The sequence below is a fragment of the Balaenoptera borealis genome (assembly GCF_965194805.1).
Source record: "Balaenoptera borealis genome assembly, chromosome: 10".
Classification (NCBI taxonomy): domain Eukaryota; kingdom Metazoa; phylum Chordata; class Mammalia; order Artiodactyla; family Balaenopteridae; genus Balaenoptera; species Balaenoptera borealis.
Window position 1 is genome coordinate 6,476,434 of NC_138874.1, and position 19,424 is coordinate 6,495,857.

The following is a 19,424-nucleotide window of genomic DNA, read 5'->3' on the forward strand; positions in this document are numbered from 1 at the left end:
CCTAACGCCTCAGATTGACCTCCTGCACCTACATGCTGCCTCATCCTCTAGGGGCCCTGCCTGGCTCTCCTCCTGCCACTGACACTCATCTCCCACAGCTGCCCCCTGAGTGTCATTGGGTCCCCGCGCACCAGCTGAGCACCCACTGGAGAGGATCCACCAGACAGTGAGCCGGATGCTCTCCACACCTTGTGTTCTGGGTCCCAGAATGGGGGGTGGAGGCAGGGCTGGGATGGAGTGGGGACGGGTGTGGACTCTCTTGGGGGCTGACTCTGACCTCTGACCTCCCAGATGCTTCTCACGGCACCCCAGCCCCGTCCGCAGCTCTCCTGGACTCCTTTCCTCTTTTCCAGGAGAAGCCCTCGGACCTCTGCCCTCAGCACGAACCATGAAATGAGTGGGATCCAGGGTTCTGCCAGCCCTGCCCATCTACAGACCCCACATCTCCATGCAATTCTTTGGAGAAGGGAGTCCCTCCCTCTTGAACCAAAGCTCACTCACATTTTCAGCTGGTGCAGGGGTCCACCGTCCTCATCAGAGTAAGGGAGGATGCATCCATATCTAGAGGAGGCCAGGAAGGCGTCACATGGACTGTCCTGAGGACACACCTGGATGTGATGCCTAGTGTGACAGTGTGACCATGGTAGAATGGAAGCCCTGGAGGGCAGGACTGCTGTCTGCTCGATGCGTTAAATGATGGTTGTTCCTAGAAAAGTGCCTGCACCTAGTGGCCTTCCTCTATATTTGAAGAATGAATGAGGCCAACCAGCCCCTTCAGACACATCTGAGCGGCCTGGGGCCCCAGTGCTCGCCCTCAGGGATCCCTGCTCTCACTCACCCAGGACAGGGCACCCCTAATGGAATCACACATCACCTTGCACATGGGAAAAACGTTCATCCCGAGGTCAAAGGCACAGTGACAACTGAGGCGGAGGCTTCCTCACGGGGAGGAGGAACGTGATGAATTAGCACCACAACAGCCCTTCCAGCAGACCTTTCCACAGGCCAGGTCCCCAGAAAGCACTTTCCGTGAAGGACCCGCTGGTCTCTACAGTCACCGTAGGGGGCTGGTCCTCTCTTTACCCTAGTGTGCAGAGGGGCCAACTGAGGCTCAGAGAGGTGGAGTGACATTCCGCCATGTCACAGCTAGTAGGTGGCCGAGGCACCAATGTCCCATAAGGGGCAGAGTGCTCACCTTGTGAAGAGAAGCTCCAGCATCTGCTGGGTGGTAGGGAAAGCCCTGTAGGTGCCCAGGAATGTGGGGAGGTCGGAGGGGGCCCCGCCCAGAGAGGCAGGCACGAGGTTTCCCACCAGCTTCTCCAGCCTGCCTGCCTGGACGCGCCACACCATGCAGGTCTCATTCCTGCCCCCTGTGGACACGTTTTCCCCCTGGGGTGGAACAGAGCAGGGACATGAGTCAGAGGCAGCACCAAGGACACCAGGAGGGCTGGGGCTGCAGCTGAGACCGAATCCCCAAGCCTCAGGGACTTGTGGCAAGAGGTGGGACAGGAGAGCCCTCAGCAGAATAAAGGTTCTGGCTTCACAAGTAGAATTGGCGGTGGGCGATGGTTACACGTGTCACTATCTCAGGGCAGTTTGTAGCACAGTATTGACAGCTCCCCCTGTATTAACTGCATCATCCCTGTGATTGTTATCGAAACATCCCATTCTGGGGATGAGAACACAGAGGCTGATCCCAGGGTGGGAGGCGTCAGGATCGTCAGGCCAACATGGACACCTGAGGATGGAGTTAAAAGAGGAAAATCTGTAGAAAAATGCAGAAACAGACTTAACTTCACATGAAGGGAATCCTATGAAAGTCTCTTTCTGAGATTCCCACGTATATGTGGATAGTGACTCTGCATCTGGACAAGGCAGGGCCTGGGCCGTGAGGGCGGGTGGGAGAGGAGATGGGGGCCCAGATTCCTTTGGGAGCAGGACGCCAGGGGACCCAGGGGAGGGGCAGGGCGGCTCTGGGGCCTCCTGGGTGTGGGGTCTCCTCCTCGCTGGCACTCACCCTGAGCCTGCCCTGGGCTCTGGTGCTGGTGGGGGGCTCCCGCCCCTCCCGCAGGGAGACGGAGCAGGGGGCGCCATGGACCGGCTCCTGTCCGATCTCCTGTGTGGAGCCCTGTGAACACAGCGCCCGGCAGCCAGGCAGAAAGCTCAGAGCCCTGTCTGCCGCCTGCGCTGCTCCTCAGCCCCACCAGCCATCTCCACTCCAGACACACGCACACCACTCTCTGCACAGACCTCCAACAAAGAGGGAAAAAAGATGACAGCCTGAGGGCCTTGGATCCGCATTGGCACAGATAAGAGGCACCTCAGGGATCCTCTCTCACCCTTGTGCTTGAGTGTGAGCATGACAGGACCACCAGCTGACCAAGTTCCCATCCACCCGTTCCTGCCCAGAGGGGAAACCTCCCCTCAAGTCCCCCTTCCCCCCACGTGGAGATGCGGGGACGTGAGGCTGCCCAGGGAGGGCTCCCAGACGTGGCCGGGCCTGGACTGGCCTGCTCTAGGCCACCTTGTGTTCCTTAGGTGACCTCCTGGTAAAGGACCAGAGTCGTCCAGGTTAAGTATTGAACTGTCTAATGCATCTGAGAAACCTCCCACTCAGGGGTTTCCTGAAGCAGAAGCCCTGGGAAGTCAGGACACAGCAGGAGAACATCCGTCTCTACGAAGCGTCTCCAGCCAAGTGAGCGGGCTGTGGGGCTGTGGCTAGAACGTGTGTGCCTGGCTCGCGGGGCTCCGAGTTCTGTTGGGCTCTGTTGCCAAGGAGGTGACTTCACTTCCTGGGGGCCCCTTACTTGAATCCCCTCCTCAGACAACACCTCTACACACAGCCCTCTGGGCTGCTGATGGCTCACCCCTTCTCCACGCATCCCCATATCTCACACAGTCACACCTCACAGCCCTCTCCACCGCTCCCGGGGACCGTCTGTGCGCAGCTTTGAGGAGACAGACCTGGGTTCCAGACTCAATTCCCCATTTTACCTGTTCTCATTCTGGATAAGTCACTGTGTCTCTCAAGGCCTGTCTCCCCACCTGCAGAGTAGGAATTATTCTAGCATGTATTTCTAGGGATGTCCTCAGGCATAGTTGGGTTAAGATCTAAAAAATGTGGGAGTCGTGTCACATGTAGGTCCTGCATCCAACCTCTTTTTCCTTTCTTGCATTACCTCCCCCATGTCTGTTCGTCTTCTGATCCCATTCTGTAGCCCTTATTTAATGTCACTGGGCACATGTATGTGTTTGTCACTGTTTGTGTGTGTGTATGATGCCAGTGTTTACTCTGGGAGGCCAGAAGAAAACCGCCCCCATAGGGAGGGATGGGCAAGAGCTTCCTAAGATCTTAGGGTTTCTAATTTCCAAGGCAAATCTGATGAGAAGTGTTCCAGCCTTGACCCAGGAGGTTAGGACACAGTGACACAAGGCTATACGGGTAGCAGGAGCTGGGATGACAGACTCACGCGGTCTGGCTCCACTGTCCACACTCGTAACCACTGTGCTGGCCGCAGGGAGACCGCTGCCTTCACGGGGCTCACAGCCTGACAAGCTCGGCTTCTCTGGCTGGACTCACAGTGGCCCAGGGACAGACTGGCAGATGAAGGGCTGCCATCAGCACACAGACATGACAGTCTCATTTGCTTCTGCCTTTATGTTCCTGTCCTTAAATGCCTCTCCTCAATACTGAGGCTGGCTGGAACATTTTATACAGGCCCAACCCCAGTATAAACAGAGTCAACTTTACCAGGAACAAGATGATGTTTAATCAGCTGGGGTAAGAGTACCCTCATCCTCACTTGAAATCCCCTGGTAAGCAGTTTCTCCCAGTGACTTCATTGGAAAGTAGATCAGAGTTGATCTAACCTCAGAAGTGTCTAAGTTTTCATTGGTCCCAAACTGCCTTCTGGACCTCTCTTCTCATCCCTCCCCCAACGTCCATGTAGCTCCATTTCCCCACCTGCTCAAACCAGAACCTTGGGACTCTGTCTGCTCCCTCTTTCCTCCTCACCCCCACATGCAATCAATTCAACCCCTTCCCTGGATCCCAACTTCAAAATGCATTTCTCCCCTCTCTGCATCTCCCTTCCCTCTTAGTCCAGGCCACCACTGACACTGTCCCTGATTCGTGCTCTTTGCTTCTGCTTCTCACTCCCTCTGATCCAAGAGAGGGATGTTTGAAAGACAGATCTTCTCCTGTCGCTCTGCTAACAAGCAGGAAATCAGCAGCACTTTGTGGAAAAGCCCCAGTCCTTAGCCAGACCTCAAGCCCTTCGTCCTGCCAGCAGCCCACCTGGCCTGCTCCTCAGTCCAGCCACACTGGCCTCTGTTCTTCCAAAGGTGTCCCCTCCCCAGCCTTCAAAAGCCCCAGGCTTGGATACCATTGAGCTCTTTACGTGGATGCCTCCTCCTTCAGGTTTTGCTGTAGGGTTGCTCTGCCCGGGGCCCTCCGTTCCTCCCTCAGGGCTCTTTCCATGGTCCTGGGAGTTGTCATTATGGCCTGCTGGGCCCCAGTACTTGCCAGAGGAAATGGCAGGAGCCTGGGACCCTAGGCAACCTCAGGTGGCCAGCCCTGGGACTGCTTCCGCCACGGGTGGGCAGGTGAGCCCAGCGGGCTCTGTCGCCACCTGGCGACCCGGGGAGAAAAGGCCTCGCAGTGCTCTCTGAGCCTTGCCACCTGCTTGGCTTCCCAGGTGGAATTTAGTTAGAGAAGGAGAAAGCAAGCCAGAGCCGGGGGCGGGGCTTCCAGATCCTGACCCGCCCCTCGCAGGCCCCGCCCCTTTCAGTTTCTTAGGTTGGTGTCTAAAGACCAGTGGTCAGGGACACCTGGGTGCAAATGCTGTTCCCCTATGTGCTGGTACAAGTCACCTTTTTTCTTTTATTAAACGTGCTAGGGACTATTCTAGGCCCGGGAATACTGCAGTGAAGAAAACCTACAAAAAGCCTGCCGGCTTGGAGTTTACAGTCTATTGTGGGGAGACCGATCGTCAACGTGTTTACGTCCCTTGGATCTGGACCCTCCCATCTCTCTCCAGCTACTACCCCATCTCTCCTTCTCCTCAAAGCAAACACTGTCAGACGCTTGTCTAGACTCCCCTCCCACTGCTCTGATGGAAATATCTGTCTGGGAGAAGAGCATTCTGGGTGGAGCAAACAGCAAGTGCACAGGTGTGTTCAAGGGATTCAAATAGGCCAGGGCGCTGGGATGGGTGGGGAGGGCAGAGTGGGATGAGGCCTGGGAGGAAACCGTAGTGGGAGGTGTGCTTTTCCTCCAAGGGAGGGGAAGGCAGGAGGGCTCCTGGCCTGGGAGTGGCAGGATGGACACCCAATAACTGAATCTTTTTGGCTGCTGCAGCTGAGAAAAGACGGCAGGGGACAAGAGAGGAGTTATGGGACCAGTTAGGGGCTATTGTGATATCAGGAGACCAGGGCGCTGGTGGTGAGAAGAGGCTGGATTCTGGTTCTAAGTTGAAGCTAGAGCAGATAGGATTTACTGTTTGATTGGATGTGGGGCTTGAGGGAAACTCACAAGTTTCTGACCATCAGAAAGGCTGGAATTGTCAGGTTGGGGAAGGCTGTTGGAGAAGCACGTTTGGGGAGGGGGAGATGAGGAGCTCACCTTTGGACATGTCCAGTTAGAGCTGAATAGATGATCTCTAGTGGTGTTGCTGGTTAGATGCTGCGTATAAAAGAGACAAGAATTCACAGGAGGTCTAGGCTGGAAATCAAGGTTGGGGAGTCATGGAGAGATGGCATTTAAAGCCTTGGAACTAGATGAGACCATCCAGAGAGTGAAGGTGAAAAGAGCAGAACATGTGGGTGTGTTGGGGTTGAGGTAGGGAGTAGACCGAGCCAGAGAAGCTAGGAGGTAAGAGGAAAACCTGGAAGTGGGAGGGCGGGAAAGCCAAGTGAAGGGAGTGTTTCATGGAGAAGGGGATGATCAGCTGTACCAAATGCTGATGGGACAAGATGAGGACTTGGGGGGGGGGGGGTCCCTGGATTCAGCACCATGGAGGCAACCAGTGACCTTGACCGAGCAGCTGGGTGAATGGTGGGGGTGAAGCCTGATTGGAGTGGGTTCTAGAGAGAACTGGAGGAGCAGTGGAGGGGAGTTTAGACGAGCCTCTGACAGTGTTTTAAAGGGAAGGAGAGATGGGGTAGCAGCTGGAGGGAGGAGGGAGGTGACCAGGCCTAATAGAGAGGTGAACATACTGATCCAGGACAGGGGAGAGTGGCTGGAGCGATGTCCTAAGGTGGAGAGCTTGACTTTGCAGGAGCCAGAGCACCTCATGTACAGAAACGAGAGAACAGACTGTGTGCACAGATGCAGCTGGAGGGAGGGCTGCTTGTCAAAGTCCTCTCTCTCTCTTTTTGTTTTTTTAACTTGTGAAATATATTTACCGAAAAGCACCTAAAATACATATATACTACTTTATGAATGATGTAGGTACCTGTGTGACCATCACCTGGGGAAAAAAAAAAAGACATTATTAACACCGTAAAAAAATCTTCCCAGTGCTCCTCTCCAATCGGAATCTTTTCCTTCTGCCCTAGATGTACCCACAATTCTGCCTTTGCTGTTGCTATTTTTAAAATAATTTTGCCATCTAAATGTACTTTTGACCCATCTTGGCTGTTATTTAACTTAATTTTTTTTTTAAGTTAATTTTTATTTTTGCCAGCTTTCTTGAGGTATAATTGATGAATAAAATGTAAGATATTTAAAGTGTACAGTGTGGGGACTTCCCTGGTGATGCAGTGATTAAGAATCTGCCTGCCAATGCAGGGGACACAGGTTCGAGCCCTGGTCTGGTAAGATCCCACATGCCGCAGAGCAACTAAGCCCGTGAGCCACAACTACTGAGCCCGTGTGCCACAACTACTGAAGCCCGCCCACCTAGAGCCCGTGCTCCGCAACAACAGAAGCAACCGCGATGAGAAGCCCGCGCACCGCAACAAAGAGTAGCCCCCGCTCGCCGCAACTAGAGAAAGCCCGCGTGCAGCAACAAAGACCCAATGCAGCTAAAAATAAATAAATAAAATTAAAAAAAATAAAGTGTACAGTGTGATATTTGATATGAGTATACATAGTGAAATAATTCTCCTCATTTTAATTAATATATCCATTACCTCACATATTTACCTTTTTTTTCTTTGGGTAAGAACATATAAGTTCTACCTTCTTGGCAAACCTTTAATTATATAATGTAGTGCTATCACCTATAGTCACCATGTTATACATTAGATCCTGAGACCTTATTCATCTTATAACTGAATGTTTGTACCCTTTTACCAACTTCTCCCTATTTCTACTACCCAAGCCTCTGGAAACCACTGTTCAAATCTTTCGTCTTTTTTTTTTTTTTTAATTGGGTTGCTATTTTAGTTCTTTATTGCTGCATAAAAAACACCCTAAAACTTAGTGGCTTAATATCAACAATAATGTACTTTGCTCATGAATCTTCAATATGAGCAGGGCTTGGCCTCAGCTGGGATGATTCAAGGCTGGGGTTTGGACTTTCTGGAGAAGGGCTTCCTCACAGCATGGCGGTCTCAGTGTTGTTAGACTTCTTACATAGCAGCTGGTTTCCCCCAGTGCAAGCACTGCAAGACATCCGGGTGGGAGCTGCAAGGCTTCTTCTGATCTAGTCTTGCACGTCCCAGATGTGTTCTATTTATCAAGCAAGTCACTAAGGCCAGCCTGATTCAAGGGAGGGGAAATTAGATGCCACCTTTCAACGTGAGGAATAGCAAGGAATTTTTTTTTTAATTAATTAATTTATTAATTAATTTCTTTATGGCTGTGTTGGGTCTTCGTTGCTGTGCGAGGGCTTTCTCTAGTTGTGGCGAGCGGGGGCCACTCTTCATCGCGGTGCGCGGGCCTCTCACTGTCGCGGCCTCTCTTGTCGTGGAGCACAGGCTCCAGACGCGCAGGCTCAGTAATTGTGGCTCACGGGCCCAGTTGCTCCGCGGTATGTGGGATCTTCCCAGACCAGGGCTCGAACCCGTGTCCGCTGCATTGGCAGGCGGATTCTCGACCACTGTGCCACCAGGGAAGCCCGCAAGGAATTTTTATCTCCTGCAGTTGCATAGTTTCTTCTTACTGATTTACAGAAATTCTTCATACATTCTGTATTTGCTCAGTGTTGTTATATGTTTTGGAATGATCTCTTCCATCATGGCTTTCTTTTCACTTTCATTATGTCTTGTCCTCCTTTGTGGCTAATGCTTTTTGAATCTTGTTTAAGAAGTTTTTCTCTCCTTCAGGGTCATGAAAATATTCTCTTAAAAACTTTCCAACTTTTACCTTCTAAAAGCTTTCTAACTTTGACTTTTTAATTTAGGTCTTTAATCCACCTGTAATTTACTTTAGTATGTGGTGAAGTAGAAGTCTTTTTTCCATGTAGATATTTAAGCACCACTTATTAAGAAGAATGTCATTTTCCCACTGCCCTGCTGTGCCACTTCTGCTAGATAGCAACTGTTTGTGTATGTAAATGTCTTTTCTAGTAGTCTGAATGCTTCCTTGATATCTACTTTGGCAAGATGTTTCAAGCTCATCTTGTACATTGCCTGCCCAGACTAGAATCAGCTATTTCTTCTGGAAGGCTTGGTTTCCTTTATTAAAGACTACAGTTGGGATGTTAGGAATCCTCCTTGCTACTGACTTGATCATTGTCTCTAGTTCTTTTCTGTGGGAAGAGCTAGAAATTACATATATAGTAAAATACTCTGGGAGTTTATATTGATACATCCAACTCATACAGAGAACTGTATAGTTTTTACTCAACTTCTTCTGTTACATCTATATCTCCTTTCCTACAGACTGGCAATTCTGGTTCTCTAATTGAATTTGAATATCTAATTAGTCACTTGTTTTATCTCAATTTATGCACGCAGATTCAGAATAACAATATCCATAATACCACATAGGCGATGGAAATTGGAGAAGATACAAATAAATGGAAAGATATTCCATCCTTATGGATTGGAAGAATTAATATTGTTAATACCTCCATACTACCCAAAGGAATCTACAGGAGTCAGTACAATTCCTATCAAAATTCCAATGCATTTTTCATAGAAAAAAGGAACAACAATCCTCAAATTTGTATAGAAACAAAAAAGACCCTGAATAGCCTAAGCAATCTTGAGAAAGAAGAACAAAGCTGTAGGCATCACACTCCCTACTTTCAAATTCTATTACAAAGCTGTAGTAATCAAAGCAGTATGGTATTGGCATAAAAACAGACACATAGATCAGTGCAACAGAATAGCGAGCCCGGAAATAAACCCACACATTTATGGTCAAGTAATTTACAACAAACAAGCCAAGAATATACAACAGGGGAAAGGATAGTCTCTGCAGTCAATGCTGCTGGGAAAAGTGGACAGCTGCATGCAAAAGAATCAAACTGGACCACTATCTTACATCGTACACAAAAATGAATTCAAAATGGGTTAGAGTCTTGAATAGAAGACTTGAAACCATAAAACTCTTAGAAAAAAAATAGGTAGTAAGTTCCTTAACATCAGTCTTGGCAATGATTTTTTGGATCTGACACCAAAAGCAAAAGAAATGAAAGCAGGGACTTCCCTGGTGGCACAGTGGATAAGTCTCTGCATTCCCAATGCAGGGGGTCCGGGTTCGATCCCTGGTTAGGGAACTAGATCCCACATGCATGCCACAACTGAGAGTTCACATGCCACAACTAACTAAGGAGCCCGCCTGCCGCAACCAAATAAATGAATATTTTAAATATAAATAAATAAAAATTTTTTAAAATTTAAAAAAAGAAATGAAAGCAAACATTAACAAGTGGGATTACATCAAACTAAAAAGCTTCTGCACAGCAAAGGAAACAGCAAAGGGGGAAGGGACGATAATAAGCATTTCTTTTAAAAAGACGAAAATAAAACCCACTTCAAAGTATTATAAAAAATTAATAAACAGAAACCTCAAAGGGAGTTGGAAAACCAGAAGGGGGAGCTCTCAAGTCCTATGAGGACAGCAGAGCCCAACAGGAAGAAGAAAAACTCTTCTCTTGGCAAGGACTCAGCCCATGAAAAGCCATGGACTCTGTTTACTAGAGCCCTCCCAAATCCCACTCCCCCATCCCCGCAGTCCCCTGTAAAAGTGTTCTTCCCTTGCTGTCTGGGGACTTGCATGAGGCTTGCCAGGATGCAGACCCCAAATAAACCCATCTTTGCTGGAGAAGTAACTAGTAATCTATTTGTGTTAGGTCCATAGTATATATCTAGAGAGAAATATTTTTCTTCACTTGCAGTCTTAAAATTAGGATTATATGTGCAGATATAGTTAATACATGCTTAACTCATAGTCCAAAACACAGTATTATTTTGAGTTATGACAGCAGCAATGTTCATTGTTGAAGAAAGTTCTAGTGCATGTAAAAAACAGAGAAGTCAATGCAAATAAAGGTCTGTTTCAGCATTATCCCTTCCATGTACTCCACCCTTTTATACAATAAAAAAGCTGTTGCTGTATTATAGACCTCGGATTAAAAAGAAAGCCAACCACATTCTTTGTTTATTTATAGTTTTATTTCCTTATTTCACTATTAAACTTAGGGAATAATATCACCACAAAGTTGCAGGCATCATTTTATAGTACAGACAATTGAATTATTTTTAGAAGAAGGAATAAAAATGGCATATGACATACCTAAAATGACTACTGAGGAAGTGCTGGACACTAGGAAATAAAAACAAGTAAAATTCAGTGCCTTTGATAAAGATGGGGACACTATTTTAGATGCAGCTATGATACATGCCTTTTGCTTACAAAGCAAATATATAGCCATCTCTTTGGACAGTGGTTTCTACACCCTCATAAATTAGAAGGATGTGAGCATCACTGAACATTTCATAGATACTTCCCAGAAAGCTTTCTGTCAAGAAAAATCAATGTGCTGATTCACCAACTTGAAGCCTATTTTAATTATTATTCCTCGAACCTGCACCAAACTTAGAGACAGTTTCCATGTGTTTGAAAAAGGAGGGGGGGCATTCCTGAAAATGTTGCCTTGCCATAGCTCTAAGCACAAGCCCCAAAGAAATTTCTCTGGAGTGTTGTACGTAGGAGGCTGAAAATATCCACGTGTTACATGAGGAATGAACAGAGGATATGAAGAGAGGGCTTTGTTTAATGCTTGCAGAACAGTATGGATTCTCTCCTAACCTTCATGCCAAGCAAAACTACATGCAAGGATATTTTAAGCCAAACTACAGAACTTCACCTGTACAAACAGAAGACTTATATGTATAGACTCTCCAGGCTCTCTCAATATTTCCCTTACTAGGATCAAGTAGAGTTGACCAACCTGGTAAAACGTTTCCAAATTCTAGGGATAGAGTTGATTTTCTTTCGTTCCTGTCCTCTTAATTATATTTACTACTTCAAATCTATTAAAATATTTCTCCTTGTTGCTTAGTAATATTTTATTAGGAAACCATCATATCAATGAACCATTTTCCCCTTAATTTACTTTCCCAGCTCAATGCCCTCTGGCTACAGTCGAAGTGTGGGGCATTAACGTGCACATAATTCTGATAAATATTTGCTATACTAATTATAAGGAGTTTATTAAACATTCAACAGCATTTATTGAATGTCTACTGTTTGACAGATAATATGCCAGCCACAGGGTGAGGAAGACCTGCTTTCTATCATCAAGGAAATCACAGAATCCAGGATAAAAATAGTTTGGGGTTTGGTATGTAAATTGCAGAATGAATAAGTATTTTGGACTTCAAGAAAGAACAAAAATAAAGCTTTATATTCTGAGGATACTCTTTTAAGCTTAAGATTATTTGGGTGAGGGAAGTGTTATTAATACTTCTTTGCAACTGAGAGTATGGCCTCCTTTTCCATTTCCCGTTCGTATAGAATGCCTTGTGCAACTCAGATCAGAGCCGCCCTGGATCTGGGAGATTATTTGGGGAGTTCCCAGCCCAGGCCAAGAACTGTAGGGTCTGAACTCTGTGCTGAGTCTTCCTGGTTCTACCAGAGTGACCACAGTCCTAACATTGTGCTAAAGTGCTTGGGTGTCCGCTTCCACATGTCCGAGTGCGCCGTCTATCTCTGTGTGTGAAGCTGTGAATGTAATGTGTGTCCAGTTAACAAGACTAACCCTTGCCCATCTTGGAGCCTGGTGACAAAATATTATGCAGTTCCAAACGTATGTTGAACACAGTCACTTTGGGAACTTGGTTTTCTTTATTCATCTTTATTATCTCAACACGAGCCTCCTTTCTCAGGCAGTGACACTAAAGCCAGAAAAAGAAAACAGAATATTCCTAGCTCTCAAGAGCCCTGGGCTTCTGTCCCTGGAGCCAACCTCTTAGGGCTGGAATATTTATTCTCACAGCATGAGTCCCGGTAGAGGCGGAATTCCTACAAAACAGAGGCATGAAAACACCAGGAGAGACAGCATAACCTAGGTCCGTAAAGGCAAGTAGTAAAATTGACCTGCATCCTAGTATGGGGTGGTGTTTTCACTGCTGTGCCAAGTTTGTCACGCATGACATATGAGGAAAAATACAGTTTTAGAGGAGGTGGTACAAGTAGGGCTGTCAGGTTGAAGAAAGGACCAGCGTTTTGGGTGCTGTATTCTATACAGTTTCAGTCAATTTCGAGAAATACCACTGAGAAACCAAACACCCCCTACCCAGCAGCTCTACTTGTAAGGTTGTCAGGCCTTAGGTGATCATCCTGGAATAAAGTGGTATTTGAAATAAAATTCCAGGTTTACCAACAAACTGTGAGAGTTCCTTAGAGTTCATTGTATTGAAATATAAGTAAATAACTCTGAGGGATACATAAAACCAGAATTTTTCAAGTGTTCTTCAGTTAGAGCATTTACATTCATCATGGTAGTTATTTACCTAACGCCCTGACTCTATTTCACCTGTTTGCTATTAGAAGGCAAATTAAGATGCTTTCATGTTGTTAATGAGTAAGAGCGTAGGGAGACAACCCAGTGAGTTTAAGGGTAAATGACACGCATGGCAGAGGACATGTAATTACCTGGTGACAGAACTGGGCCAAAAGCTCAGGGCTCCTCATGCTAAGTTAGAGCTTCTTTGTGATACCTTCACTTGTCCTCTGAAGCTGCTGGGATGTACTGTCCAGTTTCTCAGCCATATGTCCCCATCTGGGAATCGTCTCTACTCGGATAAGTACGGGGCACCCAGAATGATCCGGAGGCTCTGCCTCTGTCTCGTGTTGCCTCCATCAGGCTTCTCTACTGTGCCTGAGCCGTGGCATCCTTTTCCTTCCTGAGATTGACCTGAGGCAGCTAACTCTGCATCAGAGCTGTGCCCTCCCCGTTCTCACAAGTGATGCACAAAGGGCTCTCCTCCTTCTCCAGAGCAATGAACTTGCCCATCTGCACACAAGGGGGTTGACAGAGAAAGCTGCTATGCCTTCTAGATCTTTAGCCCCTGCAGCTTCTTATGCTTATGCTTTCTTGTTTTTTTTTTTTTTTTTTTCTGTGAGAGTCTAGAACTATTATATGTGAAAGAGTAAATAGAAATGGAACTTATCTGGAGACTCAAGGCTAGATTTGAAGTCAAGGATGATTCAGGGTAATACGGTGAACTAGTAGAAAGACTACAGGTAGGTGATGGATAAAAGAGAGCAGAGCCAAGGGGAATACGGGACCAGAAAGCTCACTTCTCTTATCCATCTGGTAGACCCTGGAGAATAGAGAATGGGAGAACAGGGTCGTGTGTGTGTGTGTGTGTGTGTGTGTGTGTGTGTGTGTGTGTGTGTTGGGGGGTGCTTTCTTCACATGTAGTTTATTTAGGTTTGATTATTTTACTCTCAATTAAAGTGGATAATCATGAAAGCTCTGCAAACCTCATTCATATGGATTGAAAACAATTTGATTCCCATCTGGGGGGATGATCTTATGTAAATGCTGAATACCTTTTCTAGTGACAAAGTCCTTTGAGAAATGCATGTGCAGCTATGTCTGGTTTTAAACACTTCACTACATCTTTGATTATACTTCTAAATTTTCCAAACTCAAAAGAATCTGTTTTTCTTATTTTCTTTTTCTGAAAATGACCTAAGAGTTGGACATACATTTCTATAAACAGAGTCAGTAGACAGTATTTAAAAGCAGTTTTCATTCATGAGAGATTTAAAAATAATTCGATAATTAAACCAGTAACAGAAGAGCTGACGTCTTGGACGTCTTTCTTTGCTTCCATTCTCAGCATCATAAAAGGACAAGGATGAGGAGATAATCATGTTTAAGTAGAGTTGTTATTAACCTTCACAGTTCTGCTAAAGCTTACATTTCTCCATTTCTTAAATTTAATTCTATTTTTTTTTTAAATACAGGAAACAGTCTTTTGAGAGGGAGGCAAGATCGGAGATTCAAAGAGAATGGGAATTACTGATGTACAGGGAGACTTGAATCAGCATTCACAAATTTATTACTGCCAGGCCAACGTGAGTAATAAAATATAGATGCACTTACTCACTAGACATTTCACAGGTTAATAACATAACATTCTGTAGTTTGCTATACATGTTAGAAAATAGTCTCTGTTTTTTCTTATTCTTTGGTCGAATGTGGGCCAAAAAATTAATTCTTTCAATTATGCCGATTTGCCTTTTTTTGCCCTTGTCATGTGATTTCAAATACACTGGTGGAGGGTTGCTTTGACCGGTTCCCATCAGGTTTAACTAGAACGGTATTAAACCATTATGTTGAAGTTAAAGTTGATATTACCTAGAAAGAGTTAGGTACCTCCTGGCACCAACAGGATGACTTTTCCCTCTTCTTAGCCACAAGAAAGCTCGATATACCCTACCCATTGCTCAAGTGGACCTTAAAGAATCACTTTCAAGGGACACCACCTGCTGAAGACTGAAGAGTAATATTTATCAACATTAAATAGAACTCGGTGAAATATGCATAAATACATCTCCATATAAACATAACACAAAATTAAATAGTTCAGAAACACAGACACCACTGAGTACACTTCCACTGTTGTCAAAATCTGCTGTAAACACCAGCTCACACTGAACACAAAAGCAGCTTCTACCCTGGCTCCGGGTTCACACCACGGAGACCCTGTACAGAGGGAAGATTTCTCCTCAGCCCCCCACCTCCCACCCCTCCCACTCCCCACACAGCCCACAAAAGGAAAAAAAAGAACCCTAACACCTACAGCAGCAACACAGACGACGGCTACAGCAGCAGCCCTCCCCTCCCCCAAACAGAACAGTTAGCGTTTGGGCCAATTCAGAAGAGAATACAAAATCACTTTTTAGAAATGTACTAAGGAAATCAACTTGAAGCAATACTTTTCAAAGTGTAATACTTTCTTTAGAGGACTTATGACTTCATGAACCCCACCCATTCCTGGGTAAAGGTTGCACAATGAACACCAGAAAGCACTGGCCCCAGCTAAGTGACAAAAGGTGTAAGCCCTTTTTCATTTAAAGATGTCAAGTAGCAAGAAATCGAATCCCTTGTTCTTCTTTGCCCCTCAGAAGGTCTCTTCTGCTTTGCCCCATGTAATGCTGTGTATGACATTCAAACGTGACACTATTATTGAGTTTCAAGCAGGTAAGATAGCAAAGGTTTTGTTGGCAAACATTCAGATTTGGACCGTTAAATTCAAACCTGTGGATGCGGTTCATTCTTAGAGCTCAGAGGGGCCCCCATTTGATTTAGCTCTGTTGAGGGTGTCCACAAAGGTAACAGCTCACTCAGAGTCCGGTCGAACCTTGGTGCTCATCTGACTCACCAGGCTGACCGCTCGACACAGACCAGCCCGGAGGGCCTGGCTATTCTCTGCTGCATAGTCTCCGGGAAAACAGCCCTGGTTTCCAAAACACTACCCGGGGTTTAAGTTCACCTTTACGTTGTGTTAGGATCCTAGAGAAACGTCAGTCACCAAAGTACTGAAAGAATATATTGCCGGAACAATCTGCCAGTTCAGTGATTCCCATTATATTATATACACTATGTGTGTGTGTGTGGAATTCACACACATACACACACACACACACACACACACACATATATATATACATATATACTTATGTATCTTTTATTTGTACGAAACTTGAACTGCACAAAACAGTACTTTGCAAGAATCAAGAATCAAGTCCACAAATAGAGTTCAACGACACACCAGTGAGAAGACGGGGAGCTCTACTGGGACGAGAAGGTGAGGCCTTGCAACGTACGAAAGAATTTCAGAACCACGGATTCACTAGCCTGACGTGTTCCACGTGGGATCTGGATCGACACTTTGGGGATCCTTGGAAAGAACAGGGCAACTGGGCCGGCTAGGTACGCTCACCGAGATTCCAGAGCTAATGGGAATGAAAAGGCCCAGGCAGACCAATTTGGGTATATAATTGCTATGAAACAATTATTTCTTTCTCTTTAAGAAAAAACAAAGTCTATTTCAGAATAAATTTCTTTATATTCAGTGATACGCTTATTTATTTATTTTTGGCTGAAGTGGTATTTGACTTTTGATATTAAAATGGATTTATTCAATGGATCGGTAAACAGGCAGCTCCTTTCACATCTGGGTGATAAAGACATTTTTTATCAGCGCCAGAAATCACCCCCACCCTCGCCTCACTCCCTCCTAAGGTCTGTGGGTTGATGTGTGCGTTTGGTGACTGCTATTGACAACACACCTCATTCTACAAGGCCTGCTCGGGCACCCGCTTGTGGAAAATGACCGACTGTCTTTGCTGGTACTGCTGCTTGCGCCTCTTCCTTTTGTCACACTGGCACAACAGCAGCATCTTGAAAGTGGTTCTGAATGTTTTGTTGCACAGGGCATAGCACACGGGGTTCACGGTGCTGTTGATGTAGCACAGCCAATAGCCCAGATTCCAATAGGTTTTGGGGATGCAGCTGTCACAAAAGGTATTCACCAGAACCATAATATTGTAGGGGGTCCAGGTGATGATGAAGGCAAGCAAGATGGCGCTGAGGGTCTGGGCCGCCTTTTTCTCCTTGATGAGGGACATCCGTTTCCGCTTAGTGATCTGGCTTCTGGTCTTCAGAGCAAACCTCTTGGCCAGAGTAGCTTCCTTAAAGGACAGAGGCAGGGTGGCCGTGGTCTTGCCCACTGAGGAGTTGACATCAGAGGCCTTGGCTGTGTCCACGGCTGACTCTAACTGGATGGGAAGCTTGGAGAAGCTTTTCTGAAAACTGCCTCCGTCGTCCATGCTCTTTTGGGCCTGCAGTTTGCTGGCTTTCGTCTCTAAGTCCACTGCCCCCAGCTCCTCCTCCGGCACCTGCAGGTTGTCTGACGAGGGTAATTTGGTGGAGCTGAGGATCGTGCTGTGACCTGGAAGCTTGAGCACGATGGAGTAGATGGCTCTTGTCTCCGAGCCAATGTCCTCCTCATCGGAGGAAGCGGAATTTTCCAGAGAGGCGGCAGCGTCGTTGTTATTCCAGCTGTCACTGCTGCTGTGGTCTTGGTCCATCTGTTCGGCGCTGGGCTTCCAGCTCTTGGTTGTGAACCAGAAGTGGCAGCGTCCGTACTTCCTCCTGGCTGAGCGTTTCATGCTTTGCTGTTGAAGCTCATAGCTGCTGCAGCTTCGAGAACTACCTGTGGGATGGACAAAGTTCTCTGCCTCTGCCTCTGTCCCAGAGGCCTGCAGCCCAGCAAGCTCTTTGGTACGTTTTTCAGTTTCCTTATAGATCCTCCAGTATAAAATAGTCATAATGGTGACAGGCATATAAAAGGCAGCGATTGCCGTGCCAAAGGTGATGGTGGGCTCACTGAGGAACTGGATGAAACACTCCCCTGGAGGCACAGTTCTCTTCCCGACAAAGTATTGCCAGAACAAGATGGCAGGAGCCCAAAGGATGAAGGAGATGACCCAAGCCAGACCTATCATCACACCAGCTCGCTTTGTTGTTCGTTTGGCTCGGTACGTGAGCGGCCTCGTGATGGAAAAGTACCTGTCAAAGCTAATGACCAGAAGATTCATGACGGAGGCATTGCTAGCCACGTAGTCAATGGAAAGCCAGAGGTCACAGGCCAAGTTCCCTAAAGCCCATCGGTTCATGATGATGTAGGTAGTAAACAGATTCATTGAAATGACCCCAATAATCAGGTCAGCACAGGCCAGACTTAAGAGGAAGTAGTTGTTGACGGTCTTCAGTTGCTTGTTGACCTTGAACGCCACTATCACCAGGATGTTGCCGATGATGGTCACCAAGGCCAGGACGCCCGTTAAGAATGCAATGAAGACCACTTGCCAGATGGTATGACCTCCCAGAGGGTCACTGGTGGTGCCATTTGGAGAGGAGAAATTCCCAGCTGCCCGAGAAATGTTGTAGCTGCCAAAATGAGTAACCGTTCCTGGGGGCAGCCCTGCATCGGAAGGGCCGTGAATCCAGGAAGAGCTGATGTTCGGAAACAAAGGTGAGGTTGTATTGTTATTGTGCAAGGTCATGGTGACTCTCTGACATAGTCTGGGGAGAAAAGAGAAAAGATGGAGTCAGGACCATTTCTGCCTTCACTGGATTTGTTCTTTGCATTGCATCCTTTAAAAGTAGCACTCCTCCTATTATTGGATAATAGGACCTATATTATAGGCGAACCTGGGAGAGTCCAGCACATCAGTTCATCCCCTTATTTTAAAGCTGAGGAGTTGTCAACTTTATTTCGATAAAAATAGATAAATTAAATAAAGGTGAGGAGCACAGGGCAGGCAGAGATCGATTTGTTCAAGGTAGGTAGCACGATTAGCTGGTGACACGCACTGAATATTGTGCTTTTTCTCCACATTTTCCACCTTTCTAAATACAGACCACATATACTTCCACATGACGTTGTTATCAAACAAAATCTTCCTTCCTTCTCTTTCTTTGAAAAGTAGGGGAAAAATAGTAGACGCATATATGATACTCATCCAGCATAGCTTTATCATCACACTACATGAGAAATTGATCTTATTCATTTGCATTTTATCCACCTGGGCATTTACCTAACCCAGGCTTCAAACATAAGCAACTTTAAGGCAATTCCAGCCATGTAAGCCTCACTGGAATAAGCAACAGCAACCTGGAGCAAGGGGGGAAATACGCATAAATCACTTTACATTATATTATCTCTTTAACACACAGTTAGAAAAAGTAATGTATTGGTTCCTTGTAATGGCTGGGGACAGTATACGAGGCAGCTATCTTTTGCTTGATAATATGCAGAACCTTGACCAGACTGTTCTGAACTGACCGAACCAGTGTTGAATATTTCTAGTATTTAGATATGTTATTTCTAGCTACGAAAAAGCATGTTAGCACCACACACATTTGCATATAAATAGTTGCAAAACTGCGATTAGTTCTTTTTTCAATTTAATTTTTAATTTTATATAGCAGTATAGTTGA

The 19,424-nt window shown here is 46.2% G+C and overlaps 1 protein-coding gene across 13 annotated transcripts in view; it reads right to left on the reverse strand.

Moving 5' to 3' along the window:
* CHRM3 (cholinergic receptor muscarinic 3) overlaps positions 1-19,424 on the reverse strand; it is a 534,793-nt gene that overhangs the window by 4,057 nt on the left and 511,312 nt on the right. For 10 of the 13 annotated variants that reach the window (XM_082407628.1, XM_082407626.1, XM_082407631.1 and 7 more), the window contains one exon: positions 14,455-18,506. In XM_082407628.1, coding sequence (XP_082263754.1) covers positions 16,715-18,506 — 1,792 coding nt within the window. In that variant the 3' untranslated portion in view covers positions 14,455-16,714. Of the gene's footprint in view, positions 1-501; positions 562-1,397; positions 1,739-2,017; positions 5,684-14,454; positions 18,507-19,424 lie in introns of those variants that run through there. The other 3 variants (XR_014249071.1, XR_014249073.1, XR_014249072.1) reach the window with 3 other exon arrangements.